At 38.4% G+C, this 14,568-nt stretch overlaps 1 protein-coding gene across 5 annotated transcripts in view; it reads left to right on the forward strand.

Annotated features, from left to right (window-relative positions):
* rai14 (retinoic acid induced 14) overlaps nucleotides 1–14,568 on the forward strand; it is a 71,644-nt gene that overhangs the window by 2,282 nt on the left and 54,794 nt on the right. For all 5 annotated transcript variants that reach the window (XM_017492769.3, XM_017492770.3, XM_017492772.3 and 2 more), the window contains exon 2: nucleotides 1,167–1,238. In XM_017492769.3, the coding sequence (XP_017348258.1) occupies nucleotides 1,203–1,238 (36 nt within the window). In that variant the 5' untranslated portion in view covers nucleotides 1,167–1,202. The remainder of the gene's footprint in view (nucleotides 1–1,166; nucleotides 1,239–14,568) is intronic.

The raw sequence follows: 14,568 nt of genomic DNA on the forward strand, positions 1-14,568 counted from the left end.
CGTTGGGTTCATTATTATTCTTAATGAAAAACACAACAACGACAAAACAGTACAATGACAAACTCTCTTATATTAAGCCAAATTTTCCGCCATCATCTTGTCAGTCAGCTCGCGACGCCTCACTTTCGTCATGTGCTAAAGAAAGTCTCCTGCTGATCTGTGCTGCGACTCTGATTCATTCTGCTCATGCTGAACTGAGCAGACGAGTTCGGGATTTAATTGTAGCGTCCGTCGTCACGGTCAGAACACGATGTTGCATGCTGTGCCTGCGTCAGACTCATGCTGGGTGTGTGTGGACAGCATTTACCACACGTTTTACAAATGATGATGATCGCACACTGTTTAATTAAATGTGACGCGGTAATACTTACCGTCTGGGAATTTAATTGTGAAACCGGTAACTCTTTCATCCCTATAATCAATGCTTATTATACCCATGTTTATTAATATGCAAATCATGTGTATGTTTAGTTTATTGCTAAATGTAGTGACAATTAGACAGTAAATAAATGGATTAACATTCCACCGCACGAAGCAAACAAAACGGATCATTAAGCCCAGGGGCAGCAGTATGAATTGTGAGTCCTTTCACAGGTCAGCACACTGGCTCCTCACTCTGAATAATTTCCATTCCCCGGAGTCCCATTAACCTCCTTGTGTACTCAGGGCTCTTGGAAGCACATTAAATTTAAAATTCAGAGTTGAAATGTCTACGAGTTTCATGAATCCATTTTGATATCGATTCATGATGCCACAATGTGATTATAAAACATTTATTTATGCATCTAGGGGCAGTTCAGTTTTTAAATAATTTAGTTTTTTTTGTTTGTTTTGTTTCATAATTTTTTTTTTTTCCTGCCTTTAAAACCTAATGTTATAATTTGTATCCGATATGATATATGAACAAGGCTTAATGTGTCTATATATGCATATTTAATAGACCATTTTAATTAAAAACATTCATGCATAAACCTTTTGTGTACTGACTCATAATTGTTCTAGAGAATCATGATTTATCTAGAAATTAGTGATGCTTCCATTCCCTGAATAAAATGCAATCGATTGTATTTAATACTTAATCAGCTCCATCGAATGTTCATTTCTGTTGTTGTGCTTGGTTTTCGGATGGCAGAATGCCAATAAACAATCTTGGGATTTATTTTCAGACCTGTTTGGACTTGTTGGAATCTGCATGGACTAACATGAAAAGCCTAAAAGCGAAGTTCAGGAAGACTGATGTAAGTATTGACTTTCCGGCGTTTCTTGGTATCTCGATATCGGCTGGTCTTTTGAGTGTGTATTTGGATGGAATGAATGTTTTTGGTGGTCTTCAGGCGGAGGAAGCTGACGCTATCATGTTACACCTCTTACTGGTTTACTAGAAGAAAACTATTTGACATTAGACATGGGCAATTTGATATTTTTCCAACATTGCAATAAATCATGGTACACCGTAATGGAAAAGTGTTCCTCAAGAGTTCTTTCGATGGGTAAGCATGAGGGATGCACTGCCATTTTAGACATCAAAACTAGCCAAATTGACCATTAATGCAACAGCATAAAAAAATAAAAAGGTTTTCCAAGTAAGTGTCCATGGAATTTCCATTTTAGAGGAGAATTTTCATTTTCAAAAGGACTTTCCTTTGACGCTCTCACTAATCGAGAACGCTCTCTTGTAATGTTCTACATAAAACCTTTAAGGAGGGACAAAAGCCAAGAACCCTTCAAAAGTTCCAGATCTACACATTCTACTGTTTTTTTTTCTTTTCCCTTCTATCTCCTAAAGTTAATCAGACAGACATGCAGTGTGTAAATTCCTCTGTTCTGAAGACTTTTCCATGACAGAAAACTTAAAGCTACAGCTTTAACTCTGACTTCTACAGAGTGCTGACACTGGAGACTCCTTCCATAAATGTTTAAATAAACCTCCTTACAGAAATCGTCCCCAGATCAGCAATTAAAAGTGTTTCTTTGCTAAATACCAGCATGCATTTAATATTTTTAGTTTTAGCCTTGGGTTATGTTGCTCTAAAAATGATAATGTATTAGAATAAGTGCATTAATAGAAACCGACATATAATCGTTACCGTCAGAGCCGCTGTTAGAAAATTAATCAATACCTTCTGACCAATCAGAATCCAAAAGAATTCATCAGTGTTGTTGGGATAATCCATGATATTCAATATGCACTCATTTTTCTTGTGGTTATTTGACAAAATGATCACAGTATTGTGTGTTTGTGTGCCGGGAGATCAATTCTGTCCCATGTGGAATGGGACGTATTTGAAGAAGAAAGCAATTCCTGTTCAAATCCCTATATTCTGAATACAAGTTTGAATAATATATGAAGGACAGAAGCCTCGCTTGTACTGGAATATTCTAGTAAATTTGAACTTTAATTTGATAGGGTAATAGGCAATTATTCGGATATGAAAATTTCATATTGGCACATGCGTAAATAATTGAATATGAACCACTGTGAATTTGATACTGTTTATTATAATGGAGAGAGGCGTCTGTGACCTGTTTAAAAAGTAAAATAGATGCAGTGTATACCAGCTTCCTGTCACTTGAACAACTCGAGACAGACGTGTGAATGTGTGTGTGTGTGTGTGTGTGTGTCTCGGAGCTGAGTTATGCCTGGGAGTGTCTTTGCTACACTGGGAATTTTTTTGTCTTCCAACAAACGGGAGAAAAGTATCTGAAAGGAAGTGACTTGTTTCCAATGCGGGTGATTCAGCCGTTATTTCAGTAACCATAATGACGTGTCATCACACACCACAGTGACTGCAGGGGAATTTGCTGGGCTCAAATTTGAACACAATAATGTTGGTTTTGGCCTGCGAGGCTGTCGCCGTTCAGGCTTGGTCACAGTGTAAAGATTGTGGCGGCCTTCTGCATGTAATTTTAATAAGCCACAGCATTCAATAAAAAGCGAAACCCGGAACAGAAACAACCTCCAGCGTTATCGCTGTGACTCAGACATGCGACTAGTTGAGATCCAAAGAAAAATTCACTTGCTCTCGTTCAGTATCCGTTTCATCCTGGTCAGGGATGTGGTGCCTTTCCTGGTTACTCTGGGTGTGAGATGGGAGTGCACCCTGGATGGGATGCCAGACCGTTGCAGGGCACTATGCAGACCCATTCTCACACTTGGAACACCTCAATCCACATATTGGCAGGTGGGAGGAAACTGGAGAGCCCCGAGAACCCGCACACATGGACTCTGGGAGAACATGCACAGAAACTTCACATGGACAGTAACCTGAGCTCAGGATCGAATCAGGAACCTTGGAGCTGTGATGCAGGGCTTATTCTAGATTCCCTTTTATACCACTGTGCTGAATTCTGGATTCTGATTGGTCAGAAGCAGAAATCACAGGTTCATATCAATGCGCATGTTTCCGAAATAACAACTAATTTACAGGGCCTTGTATTGTGGATGTTCCATTATAATCGAAGCGTAATCATAAACAGATTTTTTTTCTTTCTTTCCGTAATTCTTCGTAACAGTTAAAGCTATCGTTGTACGTTTTCCATCATTGAAAAGTTTTCAGGACACAGGAGTTTATACAGTACTCTGTGGTTTCTTGGTAACATCACAAGTTGTGTGTTTGTCTTCTTAACTTCAAGCGAAATAAAATGATGAGGGTGGTGAGGGAACAACTGTTTATATCTGCTAGAATGTAAGTGAGAACAGGAACTAACTTGTTTCATGGATGTTCCATATCATCACGTTACTGTAAAAAGTATGACACGTCGTTCTTTAATAAATAACACGTTGCTGCCATTGACAAATTGCTGTGGACATTTATGGCATTTGGCAGACGCTCTTCTCCAGAGCGACTCACAGAAGTGCTTTGAAGTCTCTATCAATAAAATTAATACATCCTGGTACTGGTTCACTAGGTCACAGTCTAAGAATACCATCGGTCTAAAAACTCTGCTGGGGAGGTGAAAACTATCGACTCATGTTTCATTACACCGCCTTGTTGTTGATTTTAAGCACGGTATGCCGCCCCCCCTCATATTTATCATAAATTTGTCACATTTAATCAAACATGATGTGGATTAGACCATTTTATGTGTCTTTGTTTTGTATGTGGCTTAATGGTTAGCACGTTTGCCTCGCTCAAATCCTGCCTTCACCTCCGAGTTTGCATGTTCTCCGTGTGCTTCAGGGGTTTCCTCTGGGTACTCCGGTTTCCTCCCTCAGTCCAAAGACATGCGCTGAAGGCCGATCGACGTTTTCAAATGAACCGTGGTGTGTGAATGTGTGTGCGATTGTGCCCTACGATGGATTTGCACCCCGTCCAGCATGTGTCCCCAACCTCGTGCCTCGAGTTCCCTGGGATAGGCTCTCCTGCGACCCTGTGTAGGATAAGCAGTACAGAAAATGACTGCATGGGTAGATGTTTTGTATATGTTAATATACGATATGAGGTTGTGAATAAAAACTCTCCGCTTGTGTTTTTTAGACGGTAAAAGCTCAGAAAATTTGTCGGCGGTTAATTCCATGTGTCAGTTGTTATAATAGAATATTAGCATATTAATGTTAACCTGCGATTTGTAGCTGCATTACTGTCCGAACCGCTCTTGTAGAAAATTCTACCAATCAGAATCCAGTATTTAACAGCGCACCAATCAACAGTGCTGTTCATTTTTGCAATAGTGTAATTTTAGTATCAGAAGTATTAGTTAGAATTATGAAGGCTGGAGAATTAGTTAGAATTATTTAAGGTGGACTCAAAGAATCTCAGTATTATGCTTATGTAAACCAGCTGTTTTCATGATTTCTTGCTCGTGTTTTCCCTTTAAAGGGCTCAGGTTATATCCCGAGAGTATTACCTTTTTTCTTTTTAGCTGATTTGCTCCAAACAGGCCCGGTTCAACTGAGCAGCAGCTGGAATTAATATGGCAGCGTAACATGGTAAACCCTCCGTGAATACACTGAACTAATTTATTTGAGCTCGGCGGTTAAAGAAGGCCGAGACGCTGAGACGCTCCTACAGAAAGCCTCTGTATATGATTTCTTTGAGTGTGTTGCCAGTTTAAAAGCCTCGTTCCTGCAGCGTGCGGCTCAGGGCACGGTTTGGAAAAAGAACAGTGATGAGACGGAGAAAGAAAATATCCTGTGGGTTCTATTCGGGGAGGGTTTGTGTAAGCTCAAAATTGTTGTGGAATTTCTTTTCGGGCCAAACATTCGTTCTTTGGGCAAAACAGGAGATCAGTGAGGCCAGTACAAATAATGAGAGCAGCCAGATGCCAAGTCGATCCTGTAATGCTGGTTTTTACATATTAGATGCAGGCTACAGAATGTCTGTATTATTATTATTATTATTATTATTATTAGTATTATTATTATTATTATAATTACTACAGTTTTAAGAGCGCTTTCATTTCACGGCTCTTGGCTTCGGACCCGTTTCCAGCATCTCGGCCTCTTATGATGCATGGATTTAAACGAAAGCACTTTAAAAAGGTGTGGTGCAAAATGAATGGATAAAAGGGGGTGAAAATTAAAGGCAAAAATGCATTGTGAAATACGAGCGTGCCTGCTATTTTACTTGTACCATGGCTCTGAATTCTCACATCTTAAGGTGTGGATTCATATTCTATAACGTTAGCCCATTCCGGTTGTAATTCAAATGATAGGTTTCTATTAATGTGCTTGTTCTAATATCGTTTCTATAGTAACAGCTCATTCACTGGGACGCATTCGTATAATAATAACCATATTACAATGTGCTGTTGAACAAGAAAATGTACATACTCATTTAAACTGGTGATGTTTTCCGTCAGGAGATTTTCGAGAAAGGAAAGTGTGAGGCTGGTGAGGAACTGTGTTTACAGTTGCTATAGTGAAAGTAAGAACAGGAACTAACTTTAAACAGTGTTGTGTAGCAACGCAAAATGTAACTATAAATAGATAAAGAGTACAATGTATCATTCGTTAATTAATTAAGAGTTGCAGTCGTTGGCAGATTGTAGTGGTACTGTTTAAGGGGAACAAAACACTTTGTGCTATTACACTAAAATTACTTCACTGTAACTCTGATAATCATATCAGTTTGTTGTGTTTTATCCCTTACGTATTACACTGCTGTTATATTTTTCACTGGAGTTGTGTTCATGCACTCATGTGCAAAATTCTACATTGCGCATCCTTATATAGCTTATAAAAAGAGCAAAAGCGAATGATTTAATCCCCCGTCATTGCGCCAATGAGACGGATGGAATAAACCATCCACCATCGTGACTTTTAGAAAAGCGTCGGCATCTTTAGAGTTATGAATCGGCCTTATCGTCGTTTTTTAAATTTTGTCGTGCATGATGTAAAGTTTCAGTCAGGTTGCCAGTTACGTTAACAGGATTAAACATGTGTCCAGTGAATTCTTATTCATTAACGACAAAACAACTGTTTGGTTTTGGTTAATTTATACTGACAAAGGGAATAAACATGGGCTCCAGATGTGTACCAAATAAGGCTGTATTATGGCGTGTGCTAGCAGTGCATGAAACATTTGGTTTGTATCACCGCAAAGCTACAACAAAAAGGATTTTTGTTGAAAAGGAAGAGGAAAAAAAACATGATTATTGACTAGGGGAAAAAAGTCGGCTTTAACCTGATAGATCGCCATGACAGTCCTGTAATAGCAATTCACAGTCAGGGGTCGAAAATCAGAGGAAATTTACACACGTCATACACCAGGTCTGATCCAACAAATGGCATTACATCCCAACTTAAAGAAGTCCAGCTAGACAGTGACTTGCAGGAGGTGCAGCCACTCAGAACAGAAAGAGCATGAAAGAATAGGATATAAGTGTGCTAGAAGAGGTAATAGAATCCAATGTGGGAGTTTTACATGTAAAGCTAGTGAATGATAGTATGAATCCATCAATGCCATCTTGTTCAGACAGAGTATACAAGTATGATATCTATCTATCTATCTATCTATCTATCTATCTATCTATCTATCTATCTATCTATCTATCTGTCTATCTAGCTATCTATATATGAATGATGTGGGGGGTGGCGGGGGGTTGCCTATACCAATTCCAATACCAGACACCTCTCTGTTGCGTTTGCTTATGAGATACGGGTGGGAGAAAGAGCAACAATCTGTTTTGGCAACTCCAGCATTCATTTATCAGTTATGAGTCTGTGAATATTTTTTCCCGATATTTAATGTTTAATAATTCATGGAATAAGCCTGCTTTTGAGGACGAGCTCTAGGGAATAAATCCCTCGCTGAAAAAGCCCTCCTCTCATCCAAGAGATCTAAATCTCCCATTTACTAATTACTGAGACGTGTTTTTTATTTTTTTTTCTTCTCTCTCTTTCTCCTTTTGAACTATTCTGAAGAGGACGCTAGCACAACAGACAAGCATGTAAAGTGCCTGCAACCCAAAAGAAGTAAAAGGTCACTTTGCTCTCTATTGCTCCCGAGTTTTCTTCTTTAATTAAGTCTGTTTTGTCTGTAGGGATCTGCCGGCTGTAATTATAACACTGTTCACCTAAAAACTTGATGAGACAGGCACAGAACAGTGACGGACCTGAATAATTACAAATTAAATTGTACTGTATGGATGCTGTTGATTTGAGGTAATTATCATTATTAATTTTTTTTACTTGACCTCCTTTTGTCTTCGTTGGCATTAAAGACCTCAGATTAGCTTTTTTTTTTTTTTGCTTTTTTTTTTTTTTTTTTTTTGCTTTTTACTACTGTTTTGCAGACAGTTTGTTAACTAAATGATGCATTGCGTATCGTAGAAATGTCCTCGAGTATCATATGATATTTTTGCCCTAGTAAGAACTGTTGTTGCTAGTAATGAACTCCTCGTGCTGAGATTTACAGTACGCTTAAGATGTTTTCTCAGGTTACTTATATAGTAGGACGATGCTGTAACTCCTCTTCTTGAGTACAGTTTGCAGTCTGCTTTGCTTTGATCATTAATCCTGAAACGGTAGCATACACTAGCCTTATGTCACATATCATCTGAATGTCGGTGTCGGGCATCTTTTATAAATATGAATAAAGGAGGATGTTCACCCGTTTGGGTTATTTATTTATTTATTTAAATTTTTTTTTTTTTTTTACCTCGTAACAAGTAAACAAATCGCAGATATGACGCACAATTTTTGTTTAATTGCTGAACATTCTGGCTTCGTAAACCATACCCCAAACAAATTTAATGAAATCGTTTTAATCAATGGCATATTTTTCTCCAAATCAAGTAGAGGAAAAAATGATGGGATCACCTTGTAATTTGCATTTCTCAAAACAAATCAAAATAAATAAATAAATAATGCAAATTAGTCTGCAATTGAGTGCGCCTACACAGCTTAACAAGCTGTTGGACTCGGCTAATTGAAATGAAACCTGGGCCCGACAAGAGAGTTTACAATTGAAGCAATGGGAAGGATTATAAAAACTCCTTCAAGAAGGAAATCTGACACAGAGTGTGGCAAAAGATGTTGGTTACTCCCAGTCGGCTGTCAAAAAATTTGGTGGAAGTATAAACAAAATGGGACGGCTATAAAAGGAAAACATACGGGTAGACCAAGGAAGATGGCAAGCGCCAGGATAGAAGACAAACGCAATATGCCTCGAAAATAGAAAGTGCACCAGAAAAGAAAAACATGGGTGGAAACAGGAGTCAGTGTTTGTGATAGTAAGTGTCAGAACTGAATGAAATGGGATTTATGTTTAGAAAAGCTAAACGAAATGCAGCACTAACACCTAAACGGAAGAAAAGAAGGTTCGAGTGGGCTAAAGAGAAGCAATTATGGAGTATGGGTGATTGGATGAAAGTGATATTCAGTGATGAATCACGAAGCTGCATTGGCCAAGGAGATGATGCTGGAACTTTTGTCTGGTGCCGTTGTAATGAAACATATAAAGATGACTGCGTGAAGAAAACCATCAGATTTCCTCACTCATTTATGATATGGGGTTTCACATCATGTAAAGGACCAGGAGAGACCTCAACGGTCAATGCACAGGTGAATGGTGAAATTTTGGACACTTTTCTCATTCCATTGATAGAAAATAGGTTTGGTGATGAAGTCATTGTTCAGAATGATTATCAACTCAATGGTATGGCCAGCAAACAGTCTGCATCTCAATCTGATTAAAATTCCTGGTGGTAATTGGGAAAAAAAAAAAAAAAAAAAAATTGGTCCATGACAAGGCTTCATCCTGCAAAGCTGATCTGTCGATCGCTATTCTTCTTCTTGTCCTCCTTCTTCTCCTTCGCCACCTTCTCCTCCTTCTTCTCCTTCGCCACCTTCTTCTCCACCTTCTCCTTCTTCTCCTTCTTCTCCTTCTCCGCCTTCTCCTCCTTCTTCTTCTCCTCCTCCTTCTTCTTCTCCTTCTCCGCCTTCTCCTTCTCCGCCTTCTCCTTCTCCGCCTTCTCCGCCTTCTCCTTCTTCTCCTTCTCCTCCTTCTCCGCCTTCTCCTTCTTCTTCTTCTTCTTCTCCTCCTTCCTCTTCTCCTCCTTCCTCTTCTCCTCCTTTCTCTTCTCCTCCTTCTTCTTCTTCTCCTCCTTCTTCTCCTCCTCCTGCTCCTTCTTCTCCTCCTCCTGCTCCTCCTCCTCCTTCTTCTTCTCCTCCTTCTCCTCGTCCTCCTTCTTCTTTTTCTCCTCCTCCTTCTCGTCCTTCTTTTTCTTCTCCTCCTTCTTGTCCTCCTCCTCCATCTTCTCCTCATCCTGCTCCTTCTTCTTCTCCTCCTGCTCCTCCTCCTCCTCCTCCTCCTTCTTCTTCTTCTTCTTCTTCTTCTTCAGTTGTTGGAAAATGTATTTGATAGGATTGTAAGAATATAAACATTATTAAATAAACATTCTTTCATGGTTTGCGTTTCTTGTGTTGTCATGATGGATCATTATGACTATTCCAAGTACTCGAGTGCTTGTTTCTATCCCTGGTCATAATTCTGTAAAGTAAGAGAACATTCTACAAAGCAGAGAAATCAAGCGTGTAGTCACCAGACGAGTGACAAAAACGCATAGGAGGGCATTTAAATGTCTGCAGTACTTCCAGAATAACCAGATAACCTTGGAGTTGAAGTTGTGGGGGTGGGGGGGGGGGTTGAGTGTGTTCATGGGAAGAAATGAAGGAAGCAACCTTTCTCACAGTTTGCTGTCTTAATTTACTGTCAAGTTAAAATGTATTTCTCAAGCATTTTTTTTTTTTTTGCATAAATCTCTTTAATTTAGTCCCCCCCCCCGAATGATGTGTCTCCACAAATTTGTTAGTTTGTTATAAGCACAAGTTTTTTTAAAAAAAGAAAAGAAAAAAAAAAAAACAGATACCAAAAGGAGCACAAACTTTCTCACAGCCCTCTATCTATCGACTTGGGTTTCATGCTCATGTGAAATGTAGCATCCAGAGTATGTTTGGTTTGTAATATGAGCTGTGTTGATTTTGCTGCACATGACCTCCTGTGAGGTGCTGAGAACCTCGGTCCAGCACAGAACCTTTTACATGCAACTGACCCACCAAAGACCATGATGTACATTTTTAAAGCAGGAATGTGGTATCAAATATGATCCCGTTTGACAGATTGCTGTATTAACAAATCCGGCAATGTTTGAATGAAGAAGAAAAAACAAGCCAGAAACTTAAAAAAAAAATAATAAAAAAAAAATTGCTAAACGCTCACTAAGCAGACAAGTTTTAGATATTCCTAATGGGTGTGGCCTAATATTCTAATGATCACTTTTGATTGACAACCCACAAATTAAGAGTCTGTGATGCCTCTCAAGCAAGTAAATACAGCGGCACAGAATCAGGATTCAGCCTCCATGTAGCAACCTGCCTTATATACAGTACAGTTACATAGTAGCTATGCTTGCTGGGGTTAGCTGTTCCTCACTAGGTTAATGATCACTCACTAGATCAATTCATGCTCGATTTGCTTTTGTTTGTTCTTTTGTTCAGATTAGAAGAGACTCTTAAATGCATGGTTTTGACCAGAGAAACCACATGAGTCATGTGATTGGTTAGGGAAGAGCTTTACACCTCCACTTTCCATCAAAAGGGGAGAAATTGTGACGTTCGTGTAGAAATGAGAGAATATTGTGACAGCAGATTGTCCCTGAGACCAACATTAACCTGGCTGATGCGTCATCAATATGTATATCAATTTAAAGCACATTACAGTGGACATGATGATATTTTATTCTTCTAAAGCGACTTCATTTTGTCCCTTCAGTTTTTCATCACATTGGCCAGGAATGTCTCCGATGCTGCTTGAACTCTTTTTTTTAATTGCATCTCTTTAACCTAATGTCTGATGGACAGCTGAATATAAACCTTGGGTCATTAAACCCTGACACATTAATTAGGATGTTTTTTTTTTTTCCCCCCCTTCTTGAACCTCCTGGCCTGTGCCCTATAGGAATGTCTGATTATTTCAGCCTCCCATCTGAGTTCAAATCTCTTCTCATTTGAAATGCATTCAAGCCAAAAGCAATTCATTAGTGTCCGTGCTTTAAAGCATTTGAGATACTCTGCACTTCCTCTGGTGCAGTGATGCACTGAATCTTGGAATTCTGTATGAAGCCTAACGTCATTCTTTAATGGATTTCTACAGCTTCAGTTGAAGATGATGGAGTTCCTAGATATGTTTCGGGAATCCGGCCTCTATGCTGGAAATCTCAAATGGTGACCCACTGTGTGAATCAAACTGACAAAACAAGAGGCAAATACAACAAAATGTTTGAAAAAAGATCAGATACACAACCGTACGAATAAGTCCGTACAGGATTTCACTGAGGATTTAGCTTTTTTTAAATTGCGAAGCAATTTGCAGAGTTTTTGCGGAAAACTACTTGAATTGGCTAAAATTGCAATTGGACAAAAATTGTGATTTCTTTCTCTTTCGCAGTGATGTTTGTCGGTAAATGAGACCTTTCAGCTATACTCGAGTTCAACGCACGTGGATCAAAGAGGGCTTTGGCTGAATGTGCGTTGATGACGTCACATGACGCGCCTTGGCCCAAATCTGTGGAAATCTGCGGTAACTTTGGAAAAATCGCAAGCTCTTCCGAATATTGCGGCGTTTGTTTGATTTTGTGTTCATTTCTACGATCGCAACATCTCAAAATTTTGGAGGAGCTGATAAATATCATAGTCTCAAAGGGAGACATCAGTGAGGTAAAAAAAACAACAACAACAAAAAAAGCTTCTTACTGAATGTTTATAGATGACTTGAAATCAAAATTAAGCAAAATTAGCTCATGCCTTTGTATAGATTTATGTTTATTATAATATGCGTTGGGTGATATGGCAAAAAAAAAAAAATCCTCATGATGAGGTGGCGTTACGGTTACCACCCTGAAGTTGATTCTTTTCCTATAACGGTTTGTCCTGAAGTGTTTTATTCCTTATTAAATATGACGACATACATTTATAGTATCCATTTATAGTCACCTGTTATTATTTGCATCCCTCACTAGCCTCTCTTTTTCCTCTCTCTTGCACTTGTAAAGTTACCTACTAACTGTAAAGTGTCAACTTCTCTGCCCTGAAAACTGTCAGAAACTTGTTTACAGCATTACCTTAGTGTTACAAAGCACTGACATTGGCGACTCCTTCCATAAATGCTGAATAAACGTCTCCTTACAGAAAACTTCAGCATATCAATGTTTACACTATTTTTTATAAAATTCCATTTCTATGTTGTGTCTCCATACTGTGAACATATAGCTGTTACTATAGAAACAATGTACATATTAAAATAATCCTGCGATTTGCAGCTGCACTACTGTCTGATATAGAACACTAATCAACACCTTAATCAGAATTCAACACTGCTGTAGTTTAAGCAGTCTATAAGACGCAGAATCACATTTCCTCTCACACTTTGAGCTCTGCAGTCCAATGTGACGCTAATCCTCTTTATCCTTTGTCCTGGATTGACGCTTTTCACCGTGCTGACCTTAAAGAGGGCAAAGCTTTGCCTGCGCTCTTAGCCTTGTGATATGGGCATCATAAATAGCAACTTTCTTATTGACTGGACCAGGTGTGAATACATTTGTATAAAGATATGACCGCTTGAAAATAAATTCCTTTAAATAGCATCAACAGTTACAGCTCATGAATCACGAGTGCTGAAGCTTATTTTAATTTGAAGAAGGTGAATTAAGATTATGCACACTGGGTTGTGCTAATTGGTGGTCCCTACCATCCACACATTGTCAGCCATATTAGCATGTGTGGTTGATTTTTTTATTTTTTTTTTTTTATTTTTTTTTTTTAACAATCGAACAAAAATAAATCTTATATTGTATACATGTACCTGCTCCTTTTCTATGCATTACACACATGTAGTCTAGTTTCCATTCATTGTTTTGATAGCTTTATTAGCATATTTGGTCAAACGTTTGTTTAAACAAACAAACAAAAAATATATTTTAAAACATTTGTCATTTTTTAAAAAATTATATATTAATGGAACTCAAATAGAACTGATAATTTTACTAAAAAATGACAAAGTGAAAGGCCACCAGTGAAATGGAAGTTGGTAGACACCAATGAGCATGATTCCATGTGCATCATATTAAGTGGTGGCTACCAGCTTTCATTTGCTGTTAGCCTCATAGCATGTTTGGTTTAGCCGTTCATTTGGAAACAACGTTATTATTATTATTATTATTATTATTATTATTATTATTATTATAGGCATTGGGTATGTCTCAATCAGCTCCCTAGTTTAGCAGTCAGGGCACTGAGTTTTAAGGGCTGTCTCAATCGCAAAATCCTTCCAGTGCATTGGAACGTTTGCTCCCTAAAAAAATCCCACAATGGAAATTGGAAATGACATCATGTTTTCTGAAGCCTCTCAGCTCGAAAAAATTGGGGGACGGACTCTCTCAACTTCTGGCTACAATGCACTGTAAGTAGCTTGTTGTTGTGGCTTTCAAATGATTGCTTGCATTAACAATTTTTTTTAAAAATTGTTATTCATTTGACTTTCTATATACGGTTTGTTCGAGTCTAACGACTTAAGTGTTTAATGATTTAAAAAAATGAATAAATCCACTAGCCATACTACGATCCTGCTTGACGTTCCATGACAGTAATACATGCGATTAAGCTAACACATTTCCATGAGGTACATAAAACTTTTAAAATATTTTTAGGTTTAAAATTTTTGGTGACATTTTACAACACGAGTATGAAATCATGTAGCTGGAAATTGAGTTATCGGTGTCGCAATGTGTAGTGAGCCAGGGACCTTACCAGTGCCCCAACTCCAGTACACAATCTATTGATTCGCAAGCTAGGGGGCTGATTGAGACACACCCTTAATCATTTTCATTTATCATTCAATAATGCTACTGTTGCTAAGGGAAACTAAAGTAAATGACAACATTTCATTAAAGCTAGTTGCCACTGATTAGCAAGATTCTTGAAAGGTCAAGCAAAAATGCTAAAGCTGCTAACAATGACTCAAAGTGAATAGCACCCAATTAGCACTATATACATGAAGTTATGCTAATTGATGGCTATTCACTTTGAGTTTGGTTTCCAATCATTACCATGTTTGCTCAAACCATTCA

This window comes from Ictalurus punctatus, chromosome 18 (assembly GCF_001660625.3).
Source record: "Ictalurus punctatus breed USDA103 chromosome 18, Coco_2.0, whole genome shotgun sequence".
NCBI lineage: Eukaryota > Metazoa > Chordata > Actinopteri > Siluriformes > Ictaluridae > Ictalurus > Ictalurus punctatus.